The following is a 15,287-nucleotide window of genomic DNA, read 5'->3' as shown; positions in this document are numbered from 1 at the left end:
AAAGCAGTTATCCCTACCCTGCAACAGATGAGAGCAAGTGTTTGAAGATATTCACTCAAAAATCTGGCCTAGTAAGTATTTCTAATGTGCTCGCAGAGTTAGTCAACCATTTACTACTCCAAGCATGACTTGTTCATCATCCCGACATTAATTAGGCAGCTGCTGTGAAGTTAAAAGAGAAGCAGTTCTGCTCTGGTACTCCCATACCCAGGAAAGCCTCCCAAGGATGTTGCTGCCCACTGGAGTTTTAGGTAATTATTTGCGGGCTTCAAAATAGCTCTATCTGGAAATCGTTCCTCCTCTCAGCCTCCTGTGTTTTCCCAGGAGATACCCCCAGGGTGGGACTTACAGTTCAAAGAGTCGCAGTGTCTGGAAGAGTTGCCATGACAGAGTGGTGAGCCGGTTCCCGGAGAGGTCTCTGAAAATTAAGGGGGGAAAAAAGAAGAAAGAAGTCACTGTAAATAATTCTTCCTGCACATGGCCCTACCACCTCCACAGAGCTCATCATCCCCCTTGATGGGGAGGCTGTCAAGCAGTTTAGAACTCAAGTCCAGATTTCATAATGGGAGAGTCTAATGAGGACAAACCCAAATGAACCCTTTCTCATCTTTATTTTTTTTTTTTTTAAGGGGAAAAATGATTTATATCCTGCTGCAATGTTAAGGAAAAAAAAAATCCAATGTCTGACTCTTGCCCGTGAATCTGGAGCTCAACCAACCATAAGCAAAAAGAACAAGTCCAATTTCAGAACTTGAACAAAAAATTAAGCACAAACCTCACGTTAAAAATAGTAACAGCCAGGTTCAAATGACAGCACGATGATTACCCAAGGTGTTCTCATATGATCTGCAGTAGCTCTGCGTTCCAGGTGTCCCGGAATGGCTGTGTGCTGCTTGCACCCAGGGGTACCACTGCTACAGCAGCCAACAGCTCCCCATCCCTCTCTCCATCTGCCCAAACTTGCAAAAACATAAATCTCATCCACCTGGGAAAGCTTTGCAACCCAGCAGATATCTTCTCTTTAGCTGAAAGCCAGAGAGGATGAAAGAATGCAAAAGGAACTGAATTAATAAAAACAAGAGGAAGAAATGTGTCTGGAGTAGGGTGAGCAGAAGGAGAAAAGCCCCTGGTATCTAACAGCACAAAAAGATGGCAGTGATACACATTCTGTCCCAGCCAGCCTTCCCAGGGACACCTGGCCAGCCTGAGAGCCACCAATCGAGTGACCAGCCCATGGGGTGAGTGAGCAGAGGAATGGGTGATCACAAGCTCTGGGAGAGCCCCAAATGCTCACAGAACAGCTCCAGAACACACAGGAGGTGCAGCCTCACATCCCTCACTGAATCCATCCCTGCTGTGAGCCGCAGGCAGGCAGGGCAGCCCAGCTTGAGGCTGAGGATACCCCCCTGCCTCAGGCTGGCCCACAGGGAAGATCGATGAAGGGCCAGAGGCATGAATCATCTGAAGTTCATTCAACTCTGGGCTGGCCAGAGAGGAGGTATGACCCAAGGCAGCCCAGCTGTGCAGGGCTCAGCCCCCAGTCCCTGTTTGATTTGCAAATAAGTGCTAAAATTAACCCTGAATGGCTCCTGCTGGCACAGGTCTGACGCACGAGGATTTGGGATGACAGATGCATTTCTTCCCTTACACTGGGTTTCAGCAAGGGACAAACAATTCTTGTCCTGTCCCACCTGCACAGAACTCTTCAATTAGGAGTGGAGATGCTGCTCACACAGCAGAGCATTGTCCCAAAGCCTGTCCACGAGCCTGGCAGAAGAACAAGCCCAAACACAATGATGGCACAGCGCTGCCTTTTTAAATTCTGGCTCTGCTTCACATCAGACTATCCTGCTGTGGGAACCACAGCAAACCACAGGTACCTCATTTCACATGACTATGATCCCACCATTCCCATGTCTGTAGACAAACTGCTTCCAGTCTCTGACAAAGGTGGTAAAACTGGCAGGTAAAGCTAAGAAGGGGGGAAGGAAAACATTGCAAGGCTCCCTCCTTTATCCACCCCAGGGCACTGAGCATCTGGAAATTTTGCAAAGACAGATGAAAAGTGGGAGGGGAAGGAGCAACTCTCTGTTACTGAAAAGTGAGACAGTAAACTCCCTCCCCCAGCCCAGGGAGAAGAAGGAAGCGTAAAGGGGATGCATGAGAGACAGCAAGATGTGGGAGAGAGGCAGAAATGCAGAGGAGGGAGTGAATCTCGCTGGAATGTCCTTTCTCAAAGGTCATGTTTTGCTACATTAGGCAGAAATGTCAAGAGAAAATTGGATTCTGAAAGAGAAGAGAAAAAACAACAGGCTTTCCACGCAAATAAGTGAATCAAAAATAGCATGATCGTGTTATTACAATTTAGGACACAGAGAGATGGAGAAAGGATACATCCTCACTAATGCAAGGAGCTTTGCCAGGCAGATGTGCTCCGCTTCTCATCTCCTGCAGTGCCTGGAAACCAACTCCTACCACCTCCTCCCTCCCCCAGACAACAACCCACAGCAAGCATTAGACAGAGGGGAGATGGGTCTTCCCTTGCACACATCTGGCAGGAGACTCTGCTCTCAAAGGGCAGAGCAGAGGTTTGATCTGACCTGACCATCACCTTCTGCAGGGCTGGTCAGGGGGACACACACCCACGGCTCTGCTTCAGACCAGCCTGGACACACACACAGAGGAGCATGTCTGTCACTGGAAACAGACACCTTAGATACTTCAAAACCTCACAAAGGTCCTTCCTCAGGCTCAGACCTCAGCACAGAGACCAAAAGGGGCTGCACACAAACACACATCAAAAAATACACCATTTCGGTCACAAAAACTCAAAAGGTCAGAGATGCCAGGACGGGGATTCCACATGCAAAAGGGTACAGCTACTGACTTGCGCTGCAGAAAGTAGAGCTCCTCCAGAGAAACCTCACTGCACAGCAGTGATCTGTCCCCAGAACAGATCCATCCCACATGCTGGATGGGGCAGGTTTCCTGGGGAACTGTGCATGTAATTCTGTAATTAGAGATGGAATCACAGTACATGCACATGAGGAGAGATTAAATTATGGCTCCACAGGCGAGGCTCTGAGCTCCAGCACTTTAACTCCTGTTGGGTGCTTGCAAAGTTCCCCCCCACTCACAAACCTCAGCTGCACACACCAAGTTTCCCAGTGCTCTGTACAGCATAAATGGGGAGGGTTGGGGAAAATCAAGGCACTCACATCCAGGACTAGTCCTCTCACAGCTCCAAATCAAGGCCTCTCACAGGCCCATTCTGCCTTCCTGCTGCATTTCCAAGGCCAAAAGTCTGCTGCCACCTCCAAATCCCTGTTACCTGCAGGGACGTGAACCCCCATCCTCCTATGCTGTGGCTGGGCAGTGCCAGCTCTCTCCTTCCTGACCCATTTCCTTCTCCCTCCCAGCTGGCTGAACCACACTACTCATTGCTCTCCAACCACTCCCAAATATTTCTCAGCCTCAATTTCCTTGTCCATGCCCAAATTTCCTATTATCTTCCCCACTTTTATGTCCTCCCACACCAACACCAGTGTCCCAAGACATCCTTTTCAAAACTTTTCACCTCCAACTGGACCAAGAGCCATTCTGCTGACCTAAGATGTCCCTGAGCAACACCAAGTCTTCCAAGAAAAATCTGCCCTTTGACAAGATTTCTTTTCCTGCTCAAAAGGAGGGTGCAAGTGTTCTGTAGCAGGAGAATCACCAGTATTTTCTAGCTTGAGCAAAACAGCTTCTTTCCCAACCTCCCTTCTACCACCTCACACATTTGAGAAAGCTCTTATGTGAGACCAGAAAGTAATAATAAAAAATAGAATCAGCCAGGAGCAGACACCCAGCACAGAAAACTTCAGCCTGAGCAATTAAAATTTGGCAGAATTATAGGAAAATGGAAGCAGTCCTGCAGCAGTGTGCCAGACAACCTTTATAACAGCCTATACATCAGCTCCACCTGTAACAAAAAAGCACATCACACGTCGAGGAAACACAGGCAGAGGGAGGCAAAATGCCTTCCCTGTGTGTTTCTCAGCAATGAACAGGAGCCTTTCTCTTCCAGGACAGATCTGCCATCAGCGTTCCTGGAACGTATTCAAACTGTTTCTTTGCCACGGGACATTTTCTCCATCACTCACAGGATGCTCTTTTCCATGGAGACAGTCTCTAGAAGTAGCTGCCAGGGTGCTTTTTACCTCCAAAAAGAGTTGAGTAGAGAGAGGGGGTTGCATGGAGCTCACCTGGACCAGGTCCAGGGTAGAGCCACCCAACCCACCCACGGCTGAGGCTCAACACCACTCCACAATCCTCCTGCTGCAGCAGCCGTGCTCCCAAGGCTCCTGCTCCTATCCCTGCCAGCCTTCTCCACCAGCACCTCCCTGTACACCTCAAGGGCAGGCTGTCACCACTGAGTGACAACTAAATCCCAGTCCTTGCTCTCTCCCTCCATCCTCTTCCTACATTTCAGGAGGGGACACGCCACATCCTGCACACTCCCCCACAGCTCCCACAGGCACTGCCAAGACCTCGCTGGCGACCAACAGGGAAGGGGAGGTGACCTTTGCCATTTTGTGGCAGCATGAGGGACAGATGGGGCCATGGAGTGCACCTCCTGAACAATCTCCTGGGGTTAAAAAAGGGATGGGTGAGGGTGGGACAAAGAGGAATCTGGATATCTGCAGACCAGAACAAGCGGACTTTAGTGCAAGAGGAGACAGCATTTTTAGTTTTCCCTTAATTACCCAGCAGCCAAAAGTGTTTCCACTATTAAAGCCATTTTTATTCAGCTAAATTAAGCCAGTTGCCTCATTAATGACACCAACAAGCAGGAGCCCCTGTAATTAAACTGTAAGTTATTTTATGCAGTTCAGCTCAACGCAACGGCAGAAACGCTGCTGCTGGGGAGGGACCCTGTGCACCTGTCCCTCCTCCACGCAGCTCCATCCTCCACTTGCCCTTGTTTCCAAGCTGACACATTTATTTCTGCATGGGAGAAGTTTTTCACACATTTTAATAACATGGTGCCACTACGAAAATCCTGACTGGGAGGGATTAACTTCACAGAGCAGCTGGGGCTGAGGGAGCATGAGCAAGTGCCTGGCAGAAGTGCGAGGAGAGATGCACATCCCTCAGCTGTGGTCCACAGTGCTGGATATGCTGGTAGCACCACATGTGACTCCCTTGATATTTGGGCACAACAGGTGCTTCCCATCATCTCACAGCTCACTGCTGGGTGCTGGTGGCCGCAGGAGAGGGGAATGTCACAGCCTCACATGCTGCTGTAGGGGCAGCTCTGTTCAGGCTTCGTATCTGCAGCAAGTAAGCTGTTAAAGCTTTTGGGTTTGAACCAGAGAAATGCTGGAAAGTCACTCTGGGGCTTGCTTATCCCTGCCAGATAACTCCAATGACCTCTAAAAGCACTGTTACACTCCCCATCACCCTTCCTGCCTGCCCGTCCCCCTCCTTTCTCTTCCTGTTTAGTAAGCAGCTTTGCTCGTTAAGGGAAAAAAATGTACTGTCCTCCCTTAATGAGTGTGCTAAAATTACCCCAACAAGTCCCAGAAGCCGTGGCAGGACAGGCCTCCCCACAAATCAGGCTCTACAAATATTAGACTCAATTGGAATCTCCAATAGCTCAGCCCCAAGTCCCAGCAGGACACGCTTGAGACAGCCTGGAAAAGGACTGGGCACTGCCAATTGCGTGCAAGCCTCGCATGGCCGGAAAGCAGAGTGAGCAGAACAGGATGTGCCATTAAACTGGTCAGCCTGAGATTTCAGAGCTGCCAGGAGTTCTTCTGGATCTGCTCCCTGTTCAGGCTCATCACCAGGACACATATATTGGTGCCATGGAGGAGTGAGACAGTTTACAGAGGGCCTCAGCCATGGTCTGGCATTACCTACAACACAATTCTGCTCCTTAAACAACATCCCTGCAACCCCCAGGGCTTTTCTGACCCCAAACACAGCAGAACCAGAAAATCTCCAAGGTTCAACCTTCCTTTGTGCATTTGGGCAACAAAACTAAATCCTTTCTCCCATCCACAGGTTCTGTCCTGTACCTCGTAAGGGACAAGTCACACAGCATGTGCCCTGATATAATCATCTCATTCCCCACAAATTATTTCTTGTTCTAGGGCTCAAAATCTGCAATAATTTCCCAAACTCAGAGCATCCTACATCAGAGAGGAGAGAGGAACCACCATGGGTGACACACAAGAAGAGACCCTGCCACTCCACATGCACACCACTGGTCCTGGAGGTGTGATACTGGAGGAAGGAACCACCAATCCCCAATGCATTTCTCAGTTGCAGGACCCTGATTTTCAAATTCACTCTGAAACAGGGCTGAGGGAGGTGGAAGGGGCTGGTCTTCTGCACTGTTCTTTAAACAACAGCATTAAAAAGCAAAAGCTGCAGAGCAAGTGGGAAGGCAATAAGGCACCACACCTCTGTCACAGGGCTCCCAGAGCCAGTGCCAGCAGCACATCTGACCCACGCCTCTCCTCCCACTGCCTCCACAGTGCAGCAGCCACGTCCTGCTGCTGCCTTCAACCCAGCCCAGCCTTTATCTTAAAGGCCATCTCCTACCCCATGACACTTCCACACCCTCCAAGTCATCTCTGAGGCATCTCCCAGCTGCACAACGCTTTGTTCAGAGACAAATCACCCCTCAGAGTTTATTGTTGCTCGCAGTTGCGGTTCAGCTCATGGTACAGATGGGAAGGCGTCACCAGATGTGGGTCACGCTGTCCCCTGTGCTTCGAGGCAGATCAGATGCAGGGATCTGGCCCTCTGCACTACACTCATCTTGCCCTTGTTGTGTGCAGTCTCCATCGCTCTTCTCCAAAGACATCTGGGCTCTCAGAGGACTTGAGTAAAGGTTAAAAGCTGGGTCAGCCCTGCAGTTGCTTTCCCTTTGCCTGCCAGCTTCCCTGCAGGGCAGAGTCCAGCAGCATCCACACAATAGGTCAGTCTTCTGCTCAAGGAAAAGAAAAATCACCTTGCAACGGGCAAGAGCTTTTCCCCATGGCTGCCCTCCTGCAGCCAAGAGGTCCTCAGGGCTGCACTGCCCCCAACCCATCTCTTCTGTCCTAAACTGCAGTAACTCTAGATCCATTAGACTGAAATACTACTCTATACTGGGCTCTGCTCCTGCTTTGGCATGCAGAAATAATACTGGAGATGTGTGCTGGCTGAGGACAAGGGTTGCCAGCTGCCAGCTCCAGTGAGGGGCTGGGTTTATCCAACCCTGTTTGCTTCAAACTGCATTGTTCTTCAAGCTGGGAACAGAGAACGACTGGGGAATGCCTCCTGCTCACGGGTTTCCAGTGAACCCGGAGCCAACCCGATCTCCCTGTGTGAGAGAAGAGCTCAGAGCTGTGGCAAGGCACAGCTTGAGGAGATGGCATGGGAAGGAGAGCCATGCCCATGGGGCATTTACCAGCTCCTCTGAGTGCACTATAATTAGACTTTGATGGTATTAGAGGTTTTTTTCCAACCTTAATGACTCTATGAGCACCAGGCTCCCAGGATCCCACGTTTCCCACCACCTCCCCCTCAAATACAGTGAAGCAATAGAGACAGGTGCCCATCAGGAGGTACCACCCCAGCTGGGAGGTCACTCCAAATGCCCAGGCAGACAGGGGGAGAGCTGGACAAGGTCCATGTGAGAGCCTCTATGTCAACACATCAAGCGCAGACGTGCTGGGAAATGTTCTGGTCTTGCCTCTTCCTCCTGAACAGGGACTGTGAGCTCAGCTGTTAGAGGGCTCCTATACCAAATTTATGTTAAAAAAAAATAACTTCACATATCCCCACCTACTTGGATGCCCAGAAATCAATGAGCCTTGAATAACCCCGAAGGGGTTAGTAAAAAAAAAAAAAACAAAAAACAAAAAAACAAAGAACTAACAGCTGGGCCTGAGCCCCAGCTTTCCTGACTCAGGGAGGGGTGCCAGAGGCTGGGATGGACTGGGAGGGTACCAAGAGCTCTGCAGAGCCTCTGAAGAAAGGAAGGGGTATAAATATGAAAGCATATATATATATATATATCTCCAGCAATAGCAAAACAACAGGGCATACGGCAGGCTGAGCTCTCGGCAGACTCTGCTAAATGGTTTCCAATTAATTAACTGATTACATGATAGAACAGAAGGGGATTCAAGTGAGTGCTGTTGACCTTTAAGAATAATTAATATCATCAGGATAGCAAAACTCATCCAAGAAAAATAATTAGGAAGATTCTAATATTGCCTCCAAAGATTCTAATATTGCCACATCGAAAGGGGTGAGGAAGGTTCTGGTTAATTCAGAGGCGTGGCTCCCAAGTATTTCCTAGCAAACCCCGTTCTCCCTTACACTTGCTTCCACCTGCAGATCTCCCACATACATGTGCTTCTCCCTACCCCAGTCCATCCTCCCTCTCCTCTCTAGATCCATTTTCCCTGTCACCTCTTCTACACCCCATCCCCCCTCCACTCTCCATTTCTTCCCTAAAGACACCTTGCTCCAATTCCTTGTTGGAACCTCCTCTCTCCAGCCTGGTCCCTGTCCTTCCCACATCCTCATCCCAGAGTTCCACTCTGCCTTCCTGAACCTCAGGAAGAAGCCCTCGTCCCTGCACATGACACCAATCCACTTTTTATCTCCACTCAGCACTGGCATCTTCATAGGCTGACAGAAGGCAAGCGCTATGTGTAATCCCAAAAAAACCCTTCCCTGCTTTTCCTCAGCAGTCAAATCCATCACAGAGGCTGGTCTGGGAAGCAGATGTAAGAGATGCACAGCAACAGGAGGAAGATGGGAAATGCATGAATGCCTCCCCTCCATTACACCTCACCAAGCACATGAATGCTCTCACCTCACTATGTTTCCCTTGCTTCTCCTTTCCCAGTTTGCTTGGCCCCAATGTCATGCATGGGACAGGGGCTGGAAAGCCACTCAGCCAAGCACGAAGTGTAGTGCTGAGCTTCTCAGGGAAGGTAGCCTGAACACATTGGGAGTGAGGTCACATGAGCAGCCAACATTTCTTGAGGGAAGTGTGAAAAACCAACCCTGGAATGAAACCCACCTTTACAGTGAATAAATAAATTTCCTCTGCTGCTTTATTATCATTAAAACTTCTGTGGCTTGACACTTCACTAAATTATAGATAAAAGGAAAAATGGTCTTCCTGGGCTCAGAAAAGCAAGCTGCTGCCAAAACCCTGTGTTTACAGCAGCTAATGAAAAGAAAGCCTGCCATTAGCCTGCAGCACTCGCCCCACCTCGGCAGGGAACAGAGCTACCTGCGCCCCCAGCACTGGGAGCCTGGCAGCAGCAGCTGGGCACCACGGGGGAGCAGAGCTGGGGACAGGCAGGGGCAGTGGGCCGGCACGGGGAGGTGCCCTCGTGGGGAACCAAAAGGACCATGCCATCAGCCAGCAGAGATGGCAGCTGCCACCTCCCATGCTGTGCGGAGCCTCCTGGCCACAGCAGGAGGTGAGGCTGACTTGCTCCAGCTACGCCTCATCAAATGACAAGAAAAACACACAGACAGCACCAAGCAGGAGCTGCCTCGTGCCAGGCTGCTGCCTCCCCCTGGTGTCTGGGGGGTGGGCACGGGGAGCAGGCAGACAGCAGGTGCCTGGGGCACACCTGAGCATGGGCATAAGAGCGCCTCTGCCCAAAAACCTGTCTGCAGCACCTGAGCGCACAGGGAGGAGTCATGCTCGGAGAAGAGGCCTGCCTGCAGCCACACCTGAGCCATGGCATGATGTGCCCCCTGACAGCCCAAGGCACCTTGGCTGAGGGGGACAGGGAACTGGTGGTGTCTTAATCCAGCCAGAGCCCAGTGAAGCCTGCTTGCTACACTCCACGCTTATAACCACCCCAAAAGCAGAAAGAAAGACGCTTTGCCTTTGACAGTGAACCCTGTCAAAACAAACAGGAATGTCTGCACACAAAAGTTAGGTTTTACCCATCCTTCTCAATACATTACATACTTTTAAAAAAAGTATGTTTTGCTGGCCACTGTGAGGAATATTTTCAAATGGAAAGACTAATCACCACAAAGCACTGAGTGCTTCAGAGTGCAGCAGGCATTCCTTCATTATTCTGAGACAGCAAATTACCCACAATTATCAACATGCACAACTGGATACAGCAAACATTTAGCCAAAGCCCATGGATTGTGGTTGCAGCGAGGTTGGATGGCAGATGTCCTAGAGAACTACTCATGTGAGAAAGCCCCAGACAGCAGCCGGGTAGTGGTTTGCAAAACAAATCCATTCACGCTGCAGAGCACAGTCAGTGCCAGGAATCACTGCAGTTCAGAAAGTTAGTATCCACAGAATCTTAGAGCGGTTTAGGTTGGAAGAGAGATCATATTATAGAGATCATATTTTTCCAAGCCCCCTGCCATGGGCAGGACACTTTTCACTAGGTCGGGTTGCTCAGAGCCCCATCCAGCCTGGCCTTGAACACTCCCAGGGATATTGCAGGTATTGCGGCTGTCACACAGGCAGGCTGGCTACACCGCAGATGGAAGAATAAAGGCACTGCTGGCAGTGAAACCAGCCTGGGCACCCCAGAGGCAGGCTCACACCCCACGGCTTGAGCCAGCTTGCAGCCGCAGCCGGGAGTGCTCAGGCACTGCTCCCTGAGAGCCAGGCTGGGGCTGGAAGGTGAAGGAGCTTATTCCAAGAGAAGGCAGAAGAGGCAGAGGGCAAACTGCAGGCTGGGCTGGGAGGGCAGGGAAGCCGGGAGGCTTCAGCGCAGGCAGGGAGCCGGGGCCGGGGGCCGGGCGGCTCCAGGGAGCCGGGGCCGGGCGGCTCCAGGGAGCCGGGGCCGGGCGGCTCCAGGGAGCCGGGGCCGGGGCCGGGCGGGACGGGCCGGGCAGGAGCAGCCTTCGGCCCTGTCCGCGGTGCTGAAGCGCGGCCCCGCGGGGCACCGGGCACGGCCTCACCCTGCCGGATACCGGCGGAGCTCCCCGGGAAGCAGTCCCGGGAGTGCCCAAGCGTGACTTCAGGCATGCCGGAGGACAGCAGGCATGAAACATGGTCAATCCTCAAGCACTAGCAAGGCTAAAGTCATGGTCGCCCCCAGCTCCCCGGGGAGACACACCCCTGGCTGTCACTGGCAGCCCTATAAACACCCCGCAGTCTCTTGCATCCGACATAATTAACAGCTTATCCCTTCCCAGATACAAGTAAGGGGAGGGGTTGGTGGGAAACTCCACCCTTTGACCAGCATTCTAATAAAATTTTATAATTCCAATAAAACTCACGACTGCCTAACTTATGACATTTAAATTCCTGCCTTGTCACACACCATCATGAATTAGTGTCCCATCATTCATGCCGTGTCATATCTTATTGCTCAAATAGCATATGTTCTCAATGTTTCTATATTTCTGCCCTGGTGCTTGTTGCCAATACATCAAAAAGGGAAAAACCAGCCCTGCAATCACACTGTTAGTAAACTAGGACCGTGGAAAGAAAAATCCCAGGAGAGATAAATTCTGTGGTCACTTAACTTCCACTCATCCTGTCATGACTGTTCATTCCCCCAGCATTTTTCAAGCAGGTTTCCAAGTCCTCAGGTACCCCCCTGCCAAGGAGGGTTCCTCTTCCCTCTGCAGCCCCTCTCACACTGGCACGGACAGGTAAGAAATGCTTTGCACCACAGGGTTTGGGAAGGAAGCAAGAGGGACAGTCAGAAGCTGTTTCTGGAGCACTTCCATGCTGCAGTGATCTCAGAAGCCTAGAAACAAGATCCATTCCTTGACACACCCAAATCTCCAGAAATCAGCTCATTCTGTGCTACTGGTGGTCTCAGAGATGCTGTGAGGTTTAACCAAGGTACAACTACATCTCATTTTCAGCATCACATCCAAGAGGAATGTTGTGCCTCTCTTTGAGGGGAAGCTCACCACAAGACATCCACCAGGCCATTGTTGCACGGAAAAGACTAGGTCAGAGGCTGACACCCCCAAGCCCACCAACTTGTCTGAAGTTCACATTTTACTCCAATCTTGTAAAAAAAAAAAAAAAATTTAAAAAAAAAAAAGAAAAAATCAAATCCAACCAAACAAAAAAATACAAAAACCAACAAACCACACATCATTATAGGAAGAGCTTCAATTTAAACAGTCTGAAGACTTTTTTAAAGAGTGGATGGGAAAAAAATGGGAGCTTTACAAAAACCACAGTTGCCCATTTCACATGTCAGTCAGAAGATGATCAAATTTCAGAAAGGGAAATAACTCTCACAATGTAACTGGAAAGATCATCTCAACATTTCAAAGGAAAGAAGGAGAGACAAAACCACAGTAAAATCCCAAGAGCCCAGGTACCAGAGTCCTACTAGACATTACATAAGAATCCAAGTAGGCAAAACTTATTTGTGACAGAGTGTAACTCATCTCACATTGCAACAGCATCCCACAACTCAAGGCCAGGTTTCATTAGAAATCATACAAGGTGTTATGCCTCAAATAGATCAAATAAAAGCAGAGAAAACAAATGTTATTCCAGATTTTAAGACGGGGAACTGAAGCAGGACAAATCTTGGCACAAAGCATGAAGCACTTGAGTTGGAAACTCTCTCTCAGGTCCCACTAGAGTACATCAGTCACAAACTCACCACTCCCCCTTCTATCACAGAACAATAAACCCTCCCCACAGCCAAGCAAGGCAGCCTGCAGCCAGCAGTTAGTTACCCAGCCCTATGAATGCAAGTCAAATGATTTCAACCCAGCCTGAAGGAAAGCCACGGTCCTGCAGGGAACTGGTCTCTCCTCTGGCCTTGTGCACAATGGCTGGTAAAACGCAGGACCCACCTCTGCCGCTGCAGCAAAAGGAGTAGCTGCAGTTAACTGCTTATCAGTCACCTGCGGCAGTAAACCGGGAATAAACACGCCATCAAAGCCCTGCTGCCGATTAGCATATCAGCAAGGACCTGCACTACACTGGCATCCAGGGGACAAAGCAGATGGGGAGCAGAACAGGAAAGTTTATGGAAGCAGAGATGTTACAGCTGTTTATTCTAGTGGCTGTGCTACAGGCATGGCCAGAATTTTCTAGGACTAGAGACATATGGGGGGAAATGGCTCCCTGAGTAAATCACAGTGATTTGATCTTGGAAGGGGCTGGAGCAGGAACATGCTTGGAGTACAAATGGGAACCAAAGAGTACCCAAGTCGCTGCCTGCTTAGGGATAGTAAAGGGATATTCACCTAATAGAACTTAAAGGCTGTTTAAAGCTTTCTCATGCTTTTCTTATTTTGCCTATATTCATGGAAAAATTTGGCTCCTATTTAGGAAATGCAAAACAAAACACATGAAACTATCAAAGAGGTGGTTTAGGCAAACGCATTTTACTCCACCTTCCCAGGGAACTACGAGCTCACACGCTGCCATGCGCTGAGCCCAGCTGATGCACACAGCCTCGTGAGGCTGCATTGACTCAGGAGCATGGATGAGAAATCAAGAGCAATTAACAAACAACAGGTTTGGGTTAGGAGTCTGTCAGGATGGGTATCACAGCAGTGCAGTGGTGAAAGGACAAAGCAGGAAGAAACCATGGAGAAGGAGGAGGAAGGGTAGCAGGAGATCCAGAATCAAGGGGAGGGTTGCAGGCAGGCACAGGGCCTGGAGCTGGTTATGGAACTGAGCAAAAGAGAGAGAGTTAAATCCTGATTGATATCTAAGAACAGCTCTTTCAGAGCAAGACAATAGATTATTAACCACAGAGCAGGGGAAAGTGACCCTCAAGGCATGACCGAGAGGAAACAGTGTTCCACTTGGAATAATTCAGAATCTGATACTTTGTTTATTTCTTTATTTAGTTGGAGCCCTCAGTCAAGCTCCCAGACTCACAGAGCAAGGGAAGCGAAGCTTGCCAGCCTCGGAAGAGGGTTGCCTGCAGCCCTCTGAAAGCACAGAGGCCCCAGTTTCTACGAGTGCTACGAGTCCTGTCCTGACACAGCACTGAAGAGGGCAGAGGGCAACTCACCAACTTCGTACTCCCTCAGCATCTGCAATTTTCAGGGGACACAGCCCTGTATCTTTCCTATCAAAGCCTAAACCCATAACATATCTCTGGGAATCCTCATGTCAAAGCTACAAACTACATTCAATACCAAGTCACCAGTTCATTTGACACCACACCAGTGCCTGGAACCAAACCAGGACACTGAAGCCGACCCCATCAGAAAACATCACAACCTACAGAGGACATTCTGGGAAGCTCCAGATTAATCACAGCTCAGATTTGCCCAGGAAAACAAGTCAACAGGCAAAGCGGGCCCCTGCAGCATTCCTGCCAGCATGTTTCAGTTATTCCTCAAACCTCATTGTAGGGAAGAAGAATGTGATCACACAGATAAAAGTGCCTGACCACACCATACTCAAAGAACAATTCCACTCAGCACAAACCAGCCCAGGGTCTCCATCTTTAAGACCTTTGGGTGAAGGCTGGAAGGGAAAGTTTGATCTTCAACCCTGTCCTCGCTCTGGCAGGCAGCACTGAGAGTGCGCTCTTTGATAGAAGCTGTGTCTGGGCTGGCCCACAAACTAATTTAGAGCATGCATAAACCTCCAGAAGACAGTTTAAGAAGAGCCTCTGATGCAGACAGAAATGGCAATTATTAATTTTCTAAACAGAAATCTGACTACTTAAGCCTTATTTAAAAGCATGCCTGTCTCTGTAATTACACAGCCTTAATTTGTTTTCTTTACTACACAATAAATAAGGTGTGTACAATTACCCTCTGCAAATACAAGGCAGTGCCTCCTGACTGGCTGGTTGGGTACACAGCGGGCCAGGAAAACATTTAGAGGGAATCACAGCCTCTTAAGTACCTGCTCCCAATAAAGGGTGACTCAGGCACTGCAAATAGCAACTTGTCTGGCTGCAGGCACAGCTCTACCGTCCCACAGCCAGGGAAGGACCTGTCCTCCCTCTGTACACCAGTTCCTGGGGCACTGTGAAGCTGAAGTCCCCTGTGGACTTCCCAGTGACTAATGAGGAACATGTTAACGCTGAATTCTTCCCCACAAGGCACTACAACTTCTCTTTACTCTGCCTGGTTTCATGATATGCATAGGAAGTTGATAACCTCCCGACCTGTAACCCTCTGTAAAGTTCAGATAAATTGGCCAAAGACTCCCAGTGTCATTAGGAGGACAGAGAGAGAGAGAGAGAGAGAGAGAGCATGCCAGGCTCTTTCCCCAGTAAACTGTGCTAAACACAGTGTCCTGGGTTGCAGTGTATTCTATTACCATCCTCAGGAGCCGTTGA

The 15,287-nt window shown here is 49.7% G+C and overlaps 1 protein-coding gene across 3 annotated transcripts in view; it reads right to left on the bottom strand.

Annotated features, from left to right (window-relative positions):
• NTRK3 (neurotrophic receptor tyrosine kinase 3) overlaps positions 1–15,287 on the bottom strand; it is a 219,303-nt gene that overhangs the window by 165,188 nt on the left and 38,828 nt on the right. For all 3 annotated transcript variants that reach the window (XM_042039738.1, XM_042039739.1, XM_042039740.1), the window contains one exon: positions 350–418. In XM_042039738.1, coding sequence (XP_041895672.1) covers positions 350–418 — 69 coding nt within the window. The remainder of the gene's footprint in view (positions 1–349; positions 419–15,287) is intronic.

This window comes from Corvus kubaryi, unplaced genomic scaffold, assembly GCF_017639235.1.
Source record: "Corvus kubaryi isolate FWS band 111438036 unplaced genomic scaffold, C.kubaryi_AGA036_p1.0 37394, whole genome shotgun sequence".
Lineage (NCBI taxonomy): Eukaryota > Metazoa > Chordata > Aves > Passeriformes > Corvidae > Corvus > Corvus kubaryi.
The sequence above is the reverse complement of the archived record's forward strand: the minus strand, read 5'-3'. Positions and strand labels throughout refer to the sequence as shown.